The 14,219-nt window shown below is 43.5% G+C and overlaps 1 protein-coding gene across 1 annotated transcript in view; it reads left to right on the forward strand.

Annotated features, from left to right (window-relative positions):
* Positions 1 to 575: 575 nt before the first annotated feature.
* The window catches only part of cpeb3 (cytoplasmic polyadenylation element binding protein 3), a gene marked incomplete at its 5' end in the record, with an annotated part of 43,022 nt that continues 29,378 nt past the window's right edge, over positions 576 to 14,219 (forward strand). Inside the window, 4 exon segments of the mRNA XM_083987845.1 lie at positions 576 to 626; positions 629 to 713; positions 2,504 to 3,426; positions 12,764 to 12,917. Of these exon segments, the coding sequence (XP_083843971.1) occupies positions 576 to 626; positions 629 to 713; positions 2,504 to 3,426; positions 12,764 to 12,917 (1,213 nt within the window).

Here is a 14,219-nt window from a genome sequence, read left to right on the forward strand (position 1 = left end):
TTGTGGTAAGACGTTTTTATAGGCTACACTGTTTCTGTCAAACTGTATGCTCCAAGGCATCTCTGCTTGTCCTTAGCCTACTTCACTGTTACAGTCAGTTTTATGAGGCTATATTTCAAGCTTCTCTTGAAATAGATGTGAGTAGGCTAATTTTAATACACATTTGTTATGTATTGCTGTCTTGCATATAGGCTAAAACACAGGCTGGATGAATGCACCTGTATGGAGGAGAGAAACAGAAAGAAAGAAAGAAAGAAAGAAAGAAAGAAAGAAAGAAAGAAAGAAAGAAAGAAAAGTGCTACTTTCAGCCACAGCTATTTTTATTGCTTGTAACTTTACCACACCACATAGGCTATTTGAAACTGATATAAACTAATGTATGTAGGCTACACACAGGTGTGATTGTGTGTGTTTGTGTGTGTGTGTGTATATGTGTGTGTGTGGGGGGGGGGGGGGGGGGGGGCGTGCGTGCGTGCGTGCGCATGTGTGTATAACATAGATAGGCTGCAAATTGTGTTGACCAGCCACTGCAGAGTGAAAAACTACAACTCCCTACAGCCTCCTCGGCATCATCCATGCGCCGCAGTCAATCAGCTGTTGAGGCAACTGCTGACTATCTCGGCACAAGGGTAGCTCGTTTGTCATATCTAAACCCAGACGAGGCAAACAGAAATATTTTTACTTACAGAGTCACAAAAAGGTGAACGATAAAGGTAATTCAAACTTGACGTCAGGCAGAGAAGCTGCAGCGCTTGTGTGTGTGCATGCTGTTTTGTCGTTTGTGTGGAGGGGACACATATGGATTAAAGGGGGATTTCAAGGTAGAGACAGCTTCATGAAATGTGTTGGATACCTCGATCGGCGCGATAACCGGGTACCTGAAGGGTCAGGGTTTTGGCCGTGTGTTTGGTGAAGGTGCCGGGTGAGGTGAGCCGTTGTTGGCTGCTCATTGTGCTGCTTTGATGACCTTGGAAGCGCAGCTCTTGGAGGAGAAAACACGGATTAACTGGTGGGGTGTGTGCAATGCAGACGCTATTGCGATTACCTTGAAAGTCCACTTTGTATCCCTGCCATCATACTGCTGAAATTATCCTGCATGTCATCTGGCAGTGTTATTTTCAAAGTCTAATGCATCCATGATATTTAAAGGCCGCAGTGTAGGCTGCGTGTTAGCTCTCTTTGCAGCCAGGTTCCGACCAACAGTCCGGAGGTGTCTCATCGTGGATTTTTAATTTAACACATTTTTAACCTTGGATGATCTGACAGTGTGCCATAGCCTATGGTTCTGCCTTGCATAGCCTGCGCTCCAGATGACAGTGTGCTCAATTGTTCAGTGCCTACTTGCAGTGATCGAGCATATTGTGCTCTATTTACATTCTACATTGTCCTGTTCACTGCTATGTCGTTTTTGGAAATGTGGCAACCTTATAAATGCAGAATTGTCGTAATAATGGGCTGATTTGAATGTGTCCTTGTTAGTTTTGCTCCTGCAGGGCGCTGTCTCGCATATTCAAAGTATATGGAGATCATTTTGCATGAAAGGTTCAATATAATCTCTCAAATTGAATAAAGGACACCGAGTAGAGTTTTGACTGATGTTCCACCATTGGCTTTTATTATAGGATCGTTATCTCAAAATTCAAGTAGTATGGGCTTCATCTTGTAGCTATAATGTAAATGCCAAACCCGTGGTTGTGTCAATGCGGACCTCAGACAGACTGAGCCCCTCTTTGCGCTATAATAAAATCTCTTACTATAAATCATATTATTTCTGCAGGGACTGATATGTAGGCTACTGCACACGCAGTCACCAGTCACTTTTATCTTCTTTATTAAAGTACCATAGTCTCGTACACTGTGCTGAATTATGATAAGAGCGGTACAGGTTTTATTAGAAGGGATCTGTTTCGCCGGGTAGGACGAGAGCTCTTTGCGGTATGATGAAGTGGCTCAGGTGCGTCACTTTCTGCTGCGTAAAAACAGCCGAGTGCGCCTTTTTTGGGAATAATATTAGTTGAAAAAAAAAGACTGTAGTCGTGAGTGTCGAAGTGCCTGAGTCAAGGAAGAGCTATATTTTAACCTTGTTGAAGGACAGCTGTATTTACTGACGTATGTAAATGAATATAGGGGAGGTCCTTGGGCAGAAAACACACACTGAATCAGTTTCACATTGCAGCTCCGGAGTTCCTGCGTGGAAGGAAAAACGAGACGTGGCGAAATCTGGTGAATATCTGACTGCAGCGTAGGCTATGCTCCGTGTATAATTTGTGGGATTTGTGAATCACTCTGGTGTAGTCTTGGGAAGTGTGTTTTTTCCTCCTCTTTTTCGGCTAAATGGGTGATCACGCATTCGCTTTGCAGTTGCCTGGTCCCTCTAACATCATATCCTTGTCGGAGTTGTCCCAGTTCATCAGATACTACAGCAGCCCAGCGAGCCCGGTGTATGATCTCCTGAATTACAACAATAATAATAACTCCCCGTCTCTGTTTCCCCCCGTTTCAGCTCAGCAAACCATGCAGGATGATTTACTGATGGACAAAAACAAAGCCCAGCCTCACCATCAGCAAGATCCGACGCAAGTAGACCCTCCTCCCTCCACCCCGACCCCGTCATCGGAGCCCACTTCTTCTTCATCGGAGTCGGAGAGTCCGTCGACCGGGAGCAACCAAGCGGCTTCAGCGCTGAACATCAGCAGCAAAGACAAAGTGCCGATGGAATCGCCGATCCTGCCCGGGTTGAGCTTCCACCACCAGCCGCAGGAGACTGGCGGCCCCCTTTCCTCTCCTTCCTCCTCGTTTGGAAGCACTTGGTCCACGGGAACCACGAACGCCGTGGACGATAGCTTTTTCCAAGGAATACCCTCGGTGAACGGGACGATGCTTTTCCAGAACTTCCCCCACCACGTCAACCCGGTCTTCGGGGGTAATTTCTCCCCGCAGATCGGTCTGGCCCCCCAGTCCCAACAGCATCAACAGCAAGCCCAGCAGCAGCAGCAGCAGCAGCAGCAGCAGCCCCAGCAGCCCCAACAGAGGAGATCCCCTGTCAGCCCCAGTCAAGGCCCCTTCCCCCAGAGAAACGCTTATCAGACCCTCATAAATAACAGCAAGGGGCCGTCTTCTTCTGCTTCATCGTCCGCTTGGAATAACCACCAGAACGCCGCTTGGAGCACAGCCTCCAACCCCTGGAGCGGGATGCAGGCAGGCAGGGACCCGCGCAGACCGGTGGGCGTCGGGGTAGGGGTAGGGGTCGGAGTCGGTGTCGGGGTGCCGTCACCCCTGAACCCCATCTCGCCCATGAAAAAGCCCTATACCAGCAATGTTATAGCACCCCCCAAATTCCCAAGACCTGGTCCCCTCGCCCCCAAGCCCTGGATGGAGGACAGCGCCTTCAGGACTGACAACAGCAACAACATACTGCCTTTCCAGGTAAATCCAGTCCCAGTATAAGAGCAGGCCCAGGCCTATATCTGTGTGGCTCTAGCGTTTTAACATGCTGATCATAGCTGTCACTTCTATCCTGGTTGTCGACCTCTTTAAAAAATACAATTTCTTCGATATCTCCTGTATAAATATGAAAAAAAACACAAGTGAGTGACATAGAAATAGGACAAATGAGCTTAGCCTAGGATAAGGTCACCCTGAACTCATCACTACCACGGATTTGCAATGGTTCCATATAATATAGCTAGTGATTAATATTATATTGATTCCATATGGAAGTTGCAGTTCAATCCCTTTATTGCACGAATCAAAACCGATGTTAATACAATTTCCATTTTTCCACACAGTCAGTAGCCTATAGGTTTCCATTTGAACGCACGCAGGCATTATAGGCTAAAGCCTATAGCCATGTTAAGTCGATTTCAGTAATTCCGAATTAAAAACTGTATTTCAAATGTGCAGATATACCGAAGATGTGTCAAATGGCTCAGATGGATTGACAAATGGCCATCGGCTTCTACCGGTAGCTGTCAACATTTGTAGGCTTGTGTGTTGTGGAGGTCAAATAAATCGAATGACACAGTGAGTCCTTGAATTATAACCATCGATCATGGCTATTTTTCCGCATTCAAAGACAAACACACTTAGTCAGCCCCTAGAAAGTGTCGCTTTGCACGGTTTACTGCACTAAATGGTTAAATTTCCTCTGCCAGCTCACTCTCCGTGGGATTTAAAAGGACACATGACGCATTCAGGTGCTCCTCGTAACCCTCTCAATTCAGTTTGACAGACCTGTAGCCGACAGTAGCCTAGCCCTATATGCACACTGCATATCCGGTTTGACAAATGATGTTATTTTAATTGATAGAGCTTAGTATAATTGCTTACCACGAAGTTATAGGTCAAGTTATAAATTATAAGACGGAGAGTTAATACAGAAAGAATGATGGCTGCATTGTAAATAGGAGAAAACACGAGTCATGGCGTTTATCTATCTGTCTTGTTATTAAAATACACCTACGTGGAGTAATAGTAGTAGCAACAACAAATAATGACATGATTATAATAATAATAATAATTAAAGCCGCAAGCGGCGATGACGGGCCCTCGCTCACCCATGCGACCGCGGGGCCTGAGGCATGCCTGGGCTGCAATGTTTTGTTCATCCACCAGGTGGCGCTAAGCAGTTGTGGGCGGGTGCGTTCAGGGGCGGCCCCTCATCACTCATGTGAAGTTTGGAGTGAATCGGACAAAGCATGAGGGAGTTATGAGCAGTTAATGGTTCGTCCACTAGGGGGCAGTAATGGGATGCGTGCAGGTGTGTTCAGGGTCAGTCCCTCATCACACATGTGAAGTTTCGTGGATATCGGACAATGTTGATGTAAAATATGCCACTTCCTGTTTCCACTAGGGGGCGAATGAGTGAGATTGCCTATGAGCATATTAAGACGTTGAGGTCGTGACCCTGGACCTGTGTACCAATTTTCATGTTGATACGAGTTCATTAAAGCCATCAAAAAGCCAAACGTATGTTCATGGCGAGGAATCGTAGCCACGCCCCCACACGGACGCCATTACTCGTAGCTTCACAGCGTTCATGATGTAGCTTCACCACCTTAGTCTGCATGTTTTAGAAGTGGAATGAAGTTGATGGGGTCAACTATGTGCCATCAGCACACGTTAAGGTAAAACCTGGCCACTTCCTGTTACCACCGGGGGGCGCTATCAGTGACGTAGGAAATTAATATATGGGGACGTTCAGGGCGGAGCCGTCATCATGTCCAGCAAGTTTGAAGCTGATCAGATAAAGTATGTGGGTGTGATAGCTGTTCGAAGGTGAAATGGCGAGCAAACGAAAAGTCGCCAAAATCCTCAAGGCCCCAGAAGCCACGCCCTTTGACCTAGAGACCTGCGGAGCACAACTTTTGATCAGAGTGGCATCTCGGTGGTCTCTAGCCAATTTGAAGTCAATCGGACAAAATCCCTAGGAGGAGATAGATCAAACAGGTCAAAAATTCAAATCAAAATGGCCGACTTCCTGTTGTGATTTCACCATGACATAAGAGGCTTTTTTGTGCGTCTTGCCATGTTCTATAAGCCCACCAAATTTCATGCGTCTAGGTGACACACAAAGGCGGGGCTGATGTTTTGAAATTTTCTAGGGGGCGCTATTTAGCCATTTGGCCACGCCCATTTCCAACGACTTTAAAATATCAAATTTTTCGCCAGTCCTGATGTGCATGCCAAAATTTACGCGTTTTGGGGCATGTTGAAGCCTCCAAAAATGCGATCCTTTTGAGAGAAAAAGAATGAAAGAAAGAATAATAATAAACATAGCAGAAACAATAGGGCTTTCGCTGGGCGACAGCAGTCGCCGCTCGGGCCCTAATAATAATAATAATAATAATAATAATAATAATACTGTTATTATTTCTGTTGGTTTTTTGTGGGTATTAATGTCACTATTAGCCTATAAAACAAACATGATTTATGGTTATGTGGTCTATACTCTTCTTATCTCGGGGGATTTTATTGATTTTTTCCCCTATTCTCAACAGTAACTTGTTTATTTGCGTTTTCCTTGTAACTGCAGTGTTTTCGACAGTCCTTGAAAGCAACATCCGTCCTCGCAGTTGATTGGCTTGCGATTCGATAGTGGGCGGAGTTTGACCCTGGGATGGAAATGAGCGCAGGTCCAAAATACACACTGAACCACTGAAATAAGAAGTCGACATCAACCTTTTGAATTTCGACTTAAAATATTAACCTGAATTCAAACATGAACACAACACAAGTGTGTGTGTCTCTGCTGTGGAGTCTACATTTCAACATAATAGGCCAAGAATGAAATTGTTTCCACTCTAAGAAAAACAGAAAGTTATAACCTGGCACTGTAGCACAACAACAGTTTTCTCTATAGGTTCATCCCATGTGTCCAGACATGTTGTCAGAGGGAACTGTCTGTTTATTAAATGAATAGACATTTATAAGCTTCATTTGCACCAAAAATATGTCAACTGGGAACTGTATGGTATGATATATCAAAATAGAAATACATAAACATGACAAGACCGGTTTGTCCTCACTAGCACTATACTAGACAACATGTCTGTTCTAATGTATGTCAGCAGGCAGTCCTTCCCTGAACGACACGTCTCTCTAACATGAGCCGTCGTAATACTGTATGGCTTCTTCTCATGGCTAGTCATGTGTTCTCCCCATGTTTAGCTATGCTCCCTGACAAACAAGCCAACACAGAAAATAAGCCATGTGAATACTCCCCCTTAAGTCACCGGCTTACTTAAAAAGGAGCACTTGTTCACTCGGTCAAAACAAGGACCCAGGAGGACGGAGAGTGGGCCCAAGTGTTAACCTGTTATGCTACTGCAGAGAGAGAGAGAGAGAGAGAGAGAGGAGTATTAGCCTACATGTGCAGACGAGACACAGGGTGAAATTCCAGCTGGGTTGAAACGTATAGCCTTTTCAGGAGATAATGATTGAATGTGTGTCAGTCAGGTCAGGCCCTCCACGGCTTTATTACTCAGTTTCCTCTGCCGAGAAACCTCGATCTGTGTTTTCGTGACTTGGCCAGCTCACAGCTCCAGTTATCACCAAGGGACAAGGTCAAGGGGCCACATGTCATGCGGTATAGAGCCGTCTGTTTGTCGAAGTGAAACTCTGGCAAATAACAGGGATGGGGTACGACAGCCCTGCGCTCGCACGTGCTCAAGTGTTGCCAGATGAAACAAAGCAGAAGATGTCGACAACTTATTTCACTGACTTTTATTTCAGTAATCATTTTTCAAGCGTACACCTTTCCCTCAGACTTGCCATCACATTCACCCTATTAAAAATGTAAGTCATATATAAGGAAAATGCAATTTGTTGAAAATTGTCATTGCATCAATTGAGGGCTATACCACTGTTATTAGTGATGCCCATTCATAACTTTTGGATTTTCCATATATCCTGACTTTTTTCCGTGTAAATAATAATCAAAAAACACAAATATAGAATCTCAAATTTCCCATTAAAACAAAATATAGGCTAATTCAATCTTTCGTTAGAACTTTCCTGCCTGTTAGATCATCTTGTTTTTTAAACATAATGAATGCCCATGTCTTTGTAAAGCAGGACATGAGGATGATAGAGTTGAAATTAGCATGAATTTCTATGACAATTTTTTGACAAATGTTAGGCTGCGAAACATAAATAATGTCACTTTGCTGAAGGTGATGTCTTAGAATGTGTTTTTATACTCTTCTGTACTGTTTTAAAGGGCTCACATGCCTTAATAATGCAATACTGTCTCTAGTTCACACATAGCTGCCGAACAATTACTCCCATAATTGGAGAAGAGTTGTCACCAGGATGCAAGGTCATGGTGCCACATGTCAACCGACCTGTTTACTGAAGTGAAACTTAAAGGCAAATTGCTGAGCTGAGCAGCAGGCGGGGTGCACACAGTGTCATGTGGACAGCTGGTGACAGGTGTAGTTGTTGTCATTCTGGAGATCTCCCTCTGTATTCCTAGGATGCCGCAGAAGAGACGCAGGGTGAAACGTTGGGTCCTGCGTATGTGCTCATACTCGCCTGCCGCCGGCTGCTGCTTAAAGGCAGAGGAATGTGCGGAATGCAACTTATCATGTCAGTGTGAGGCTTAAGACACAAAGTCACATGAGCTTCTCAGGAGATACCTTAATTTGAAATGGTGGTAGTGGTGACTTTTTGTGTGTGTGGTCTTCTGTTATCTTAATTGTTTGGTATCAGATCGAGAGGTTTAAAGTTAGAAGGCAGACTGACAGGTGGATATCACAGTCAAATGCTGTCTGATGGTCATGCAAAACGGAGGAGCCATCACAGGTCTGAAGGTGGAACCAGTCTGAATTACATAAGAAACTTCATGTGGTTCATCTTGTTCCCTGTGCTGTATATGTGATATAGGTTAGAAATGAAAGGCAGCTAACTTCTGGAGGTGCCAGGGAACAGAGTGCATGTCAGCTCTTGCATTCATTACTTAATCATTCACTCAATTAACATGAAAATGATGAACAGACTAGCAAATATCATTTTTCCCACCAGCTTTTAGACTTTAAAATTTGTCATTGCTCCATATTAAAAGTTGAATATTGCTGTTGAAGAGTCGACTCAAGCAATTGGAAGATGTAGTCCTCTAGACTAAACAATTCATCAATTAAAAAAGATCCACATAATGAAAATAGTCTTCTAATGCTAAAAATAAATGCATCCCAAGGTTGTATATCTGGTGTGGATTTGAGTAGGCTTTGTGGGAACACCATTTTTTATGAATCACTACTGTTGAAATGTGGACAGGGATGTGCATTTGTCGCAGTTATTTAGGGCCTATATCTCTTGGGCTGTTTGTCAATCAATCTAGAGTCGGTGTGCCTGTCAATCATCCATTGAGAGCGTGACGTTTGCGTGTTCCAGGACTGGCCTGGACGTATCAACGACGCGACCCGAGCCATCGCTGCCATTATCACTTGAGGGAGGAGGGAGGGGGGGATAAATTCTGTCCCCACTGGAGATAAAAATAATCCAGCAGTGGCAGCGATATATAGAGCAGAGAGGGGAGGGAGGGGGACAAATAAACTACATTTACTTTCAAGCACCATTATCGCTAAAGGAGGCAGAGGAATAACTTACCATAAGGCAGAGGGAGGGAGAGAAGCCATCAGTAATTGCTAAGTTAAAGAAACCAGCAGATCTGGAAAACGTGTAAACAACAGAAAAACAGCAACCAGACATGAGACAATACACTTACTGCAGCAAGTCAGCTTAGCAACAGAAGCCTTGTGAACAAATATAGGGTTTCTGTCCACTGAAATGCCGCAGGCCTTTTTAATTTGAAACAGTTATAGCGAGTGTTGGGTTTGTAATAGTATGTTTAGGACTGGGAAGTATGGCTGATAAATGAATCCATCTTGGATCTGTTGTTAATACGTCTACATCCACATCATCTCAGGCACGGCTGTAGCACTGGCCTGCATGCGGCTAGTCCAGCCAAAAAAGAATTCACCTTTTATAGTTTATCAAGGAAAAAGAACAAAAAATGATAAATTTACCAACTGTTTGTGAACCTGGCAGCCTTTAATCTTACTGAACAGACTAGATTAATTAAAAACAGGTAACTCAGCCATATCTTAAATGTCTGTTTCTTATCACGATCTCCCTCGTAAATGCATCCTTCAATCATGTTAATGGGTCATGAGGAAAGATGAGCTCCAATGTAGTCGGAGCAGGTCAGCTTGAACCTGCACACCCCACAATGGAAAACTTATGTGATGTGTTAAACAGTGAAGTCTGTTTGGGACTTTTGGATATACCACCTCTGTAGGTCATTTGACTACTGTGAGCTCTCCGACCCCCACATGTGTCAGAGAGGAGGGGAGGGCGAGGAAACTAAAAGCTCAGCATTTTAAGTGTTTACCATTTGTACCAAGTGGGCAGATTTTTATCTACGTGGTGCTGTCGGGTCCAGAGTGGGGGGAATAACACTTTTGAATGCTCAGCCGAATGGGCAACAATAGCTGTGGTGTGCAAACAATGTGGCCCCGGCTCGGGCAGCGGACACAGGACACAGCTGCCAAGGCTGCAGCCTCCAGCTCCGGCTTGGCGATCTTGGCCTTTACCTTTGGCACACATGTCATTCTAATAAATTCATTCAATCTCGGCGGGCCGCTTTAACCTTGAGGTGTTTGATGTGGCACTGACTGTCCAGTCCCAGACTCAAGACGACCGACCTGCTTCACAGCATCAGGGAAGTTAGTGTGGAAAGGTTTCGTAATTCACCCGTGCTGAAATACCCATCGAATGACAGTGTTACTGCCGCAGCACAAACACAACATTAGTGCCTCATCACAGCCACAGCAGCCAAACTGAAACTCCGAGGCCAGATTCAAAAGCAGCTACATCAGGTGGAACTGATCTCCTGTCAGATGGGTTTGACAAACAGGAATCTGACTAACATTTTCAAGGTTCTCATAACAGCTTTACACAATCTCTAGCTATTATTTCATGAAATATAATACTGATAAAACATTTTTTACAGTTTCATACAAATGCAGATTTCTTGTTTTAAAGAGGAACTATGCAGGATTTTTACCTTAAAGCAGAAGTAAGCGATCCGGTCGTTTCGGCTAACTTCTTGTCAGCCGATGGAGTTAGCAGTCCCCGCCCTCGTCCCTACGTCACCACATTCACGCGCATCCCTTGGCTGCACACACAGAGAGGACCGCCCCTTTATGCCGTTCTCTCTCTTCATTGGATAAAGGTTGTAGGATACAAGGAACGTTTTCTCCTCGGCTTACAGCAGAGCAGAGTGACTGACAGACCCGTGTTTCAGACCAAACACTCTATGTAAGTGATTGCTGTCGGAAGATAGAACTATTTAAGACTTATATCAACACAAATATTCTGTTTACTTCTGCTTCAACTATGCTACATTTTTACCTTAATCAAACAGCTTTAGAGTAATTGTGATGGTTAAATAAATGACTTGTAACTTGTACCAGGGAGAATGGAGGCTCTCTGCCTTCCAGCTAGCGTCTCTTGGCTAAAAACCAACCTTGCAAGATCAGAGCCTCTGATCGGTGTCCCAGCTCTAGTCTAGCACACTGTGACTCAAACGCGCCCCGTAACCCGCAATCTCTTGTTTATGACAGATTAGACTACACAGATAACGTGTATTATGATATATAACGTTATCCATATTGCTTTCTCGCCAGCCTCATTGAAAACAAATGCACATGGCCGGGAGGAGGGTTAGTAAAACAAACTTGCATAGTTCCCCTTTAATAATCAATTGTTTTAGAGAAAAACCTTGTCTGCCATTATCATACAGATATTAACAGGTAATATGGCAGCTTTGAGTCCAACTAATGATTCTGGGATTCCCTAGTGTGCACCGGCTGCTGAAGGTTCAAGTTGTTCATCTGTATTCACAACGAAAAATGTATAACCTCTGTAACTTGGGCTATTATGATACAGTGGGAACTCCTCCACACGGTCACAAACATGTACGCACTCACAGTGACATCAGTGTTTAGCAGTCCAAGATAGAAATGAGTGTGAGGTGTGTGTAACGCCTCCAAATGCCTTCAAGTGTTAACAGCAACTTGTAGGCTACCTTAAGGCAAACATGAATAACCCTGTAAACCCTCTGTAGAGACTCCAAGGTCGTTCCAACTGTTTCTTCATTGACGTACATTAATACGGGTCCAGGAAATCACTATGATTAATATCATGGCTAAACCAACAAGCAGTCATGTTTGAGAATACTTAAATGATCAGTACTTTGCTTTTGACATTTGTTAGAGTGACTAAAGTGAGAATTACTTCATCCATTACAAGAAAGGCCTAGGAGAAACTTTTCATCTCAATTGCCCCACTGTTACAGTACTCTCCACCCACAGTTGACGGTTAAGAAATTCTCTTCTTAATGATATGAGTCCAGACAGATGAGGCCCCCGAGGGCAGAATCCTGTCTGTTCTTTCGCTGTCACTCTTTGATGTGAAAAGCCTCAAGGATTCATATCTCCTTTTCAATATCAACTCCATTCAGCATCATCCCCAGGGCTGACACATGCCATATATCTTTTTTTTTTCTAACTGTAACATTCAATCTCTCATACCTAATTTATATTAGTCTAGGTTAGCTAAGAATGCATCCCACCCAGCCTTGCTGTTGCTTTGTGCAAGTTGTTGCCTGTGATCTGCCCTTGAGCAAGGTAACCAAGGCTAAATGAGCAAGTTCAAGTTTGGAGGTTTTAAAGCATCATGTTGTCCTTCATCCACGAGTTTCATAACTGTTCCTACTGTTTTTGATTAGGTAATTATTTCATTTTATGTTTATTTTGTAATATGTAACATTTATGTTCAATTTGAATCATATTTTATGTTTATGTTATGCACAATATCTACACGACTATAAAAGCTGTAATTTAGATAATGTGTTTTTAATGTACAGCATATACTGTGTATAAATGTACACTGCTAATGCTGAATGTACTTTGCATATGCCATAGCTGATAGTTGCTAGAATTGCAGAAGCAATAGAAGTCAATTGTATGCCTATATATAGTTCAATCAGTTGCCAGGAGCTTTACATTCAATACGACACCTTTTGACCTCCTTCCAAAACAAAAGAGAACTTTTACCAGGAAAAATAATGGAGGAAAGTTCAGAGGAGGGATCCTTTTTCCAAGAATGTCATGTAATAGATGTCATGTGTCCTTATTGTCCATACTATTTCCTTCCCTGACTCTGATCCTAACCCTTTTCCTGTTTTGCTGTGTTGCAGGACCGGAATCGGCCCTTTGATGCTTTTAGCTTGCACTCTTTGGAGAATTCCTTAATGGATATGATAAGGACTGACCATGACAAAGGTAAACCACACCCTGCCGGTGGCCCACCAATGACTATCGCTGATATTATATGGAGGAATCATTTTGCAGGTTAGGAATATTCATACGTCCATGCGTACCGTACTTGGGTTGTTTTTTTTGTTTTTTTGCCTTTTTTTTTTTCTTTTTTACCTTTTTTTTCTCTTTTGCTTCATGGGCATAAACCATCTCTGGGTACATTTGTTTTTTTCCTTTGCTCTAATTACCAATCTGTCAATCAATCCAGGAAGGATCACCCTGTTCTTTTTTTAAACTGAAATTAATTAACATGATGAGCCTTACCTGCAAAATCTCACATCATTTCTGTTTGTGTATGTGCGTGTGTGTGTGTGTCTGTCTGTGTGTGCATTTGCGGACTTAATGCATTTTCTTTCGCTGTTTCTTCTGCCTTGCTTCTCAGCTTTTAACTGATTGGAACAAATGGATTCAGTGAGCGTTGCCACACGACTTGTGCTTTTAACTGTGGAGTGATTGAATGTATTTGTGGTTTACACTGTTGTTGTTATTAAGTGGCACGGTTACCTCAAAGCGGATTTCGGATATCATATTTGGGAGATTTATGTTGTGTGTGATTGTTGGTGTAGACGTGCCAAGACAGACTCACAACGTCAAGATCAAATCAGTGTTTCTAAGCAACCTGAATACATAGAAACAGTTTTTTCCTCCGCAGCGAAATGCAGATTCGGATCAAAATAAATTGCTGTCATGCTGTTTTATCCCCGGGGAAGTATAGAGAATTTATCAAATCATGAAAACAATGTTAAGAAATCTCTCTCGCTGTCGTTTTAAGGCCATCCAATGTATGTCAGGCATTCTAAGCCAATATTTTTGTAGCAGAGGTCACGTGTCTATTGTAAAAACTCCTGTCTCCCAGATGGGGCCCTGTCAGGTTGAGTGTAGGTTTTTCATGCTCTCCCATCCTCCCATCTTAACAATGGAAAGACTGGTGGGAGGGGTATATAATGAGCAGAGCACGTCGCTTTCTCATGCTTAGGGTCTGTTTTCCCAATCTTGTTACAGAGAGCATTGTTACAGCAGAGTGGTTATCCTGGACCGACTTTACTGGAAAGGTGTTGTAATGTCCTGCAGGGCTTCCCTTGAGATTGTTTATCGAAACACGACAGAGACAGTGGAGATACAAAAGAGGAGGCCGGGTGGACTCGGCTGTCCAGTCCTGTATCTTTATTTTGTTTTTTATCCCTCTTGTCAGGGTGTTTACATCATGACGCTGCAGTAACAAACAGGACGCCTACAGTACTCGCTGTCTGAGAAAGACCTTGTGTTTTGACCAGGTCGACTTGTCTGCTCTATGGTCTGCATGCAAAAACCTTATCAGGTCATTTAGGTCACACC

The sequence above is a fragment of the Trachurus trachurus genome (assembly GCF_905171665.1).
Source record: "Trachurus trachurus genome assembly, chromosome: 15".
Taxonomy (NCBI): domain Eukaryota; kingdom Metazoa; phylum Chordata; class Actinopteri; order Carangiformes; family Carangidae; genus Trachurus; species Trachurus trachurus.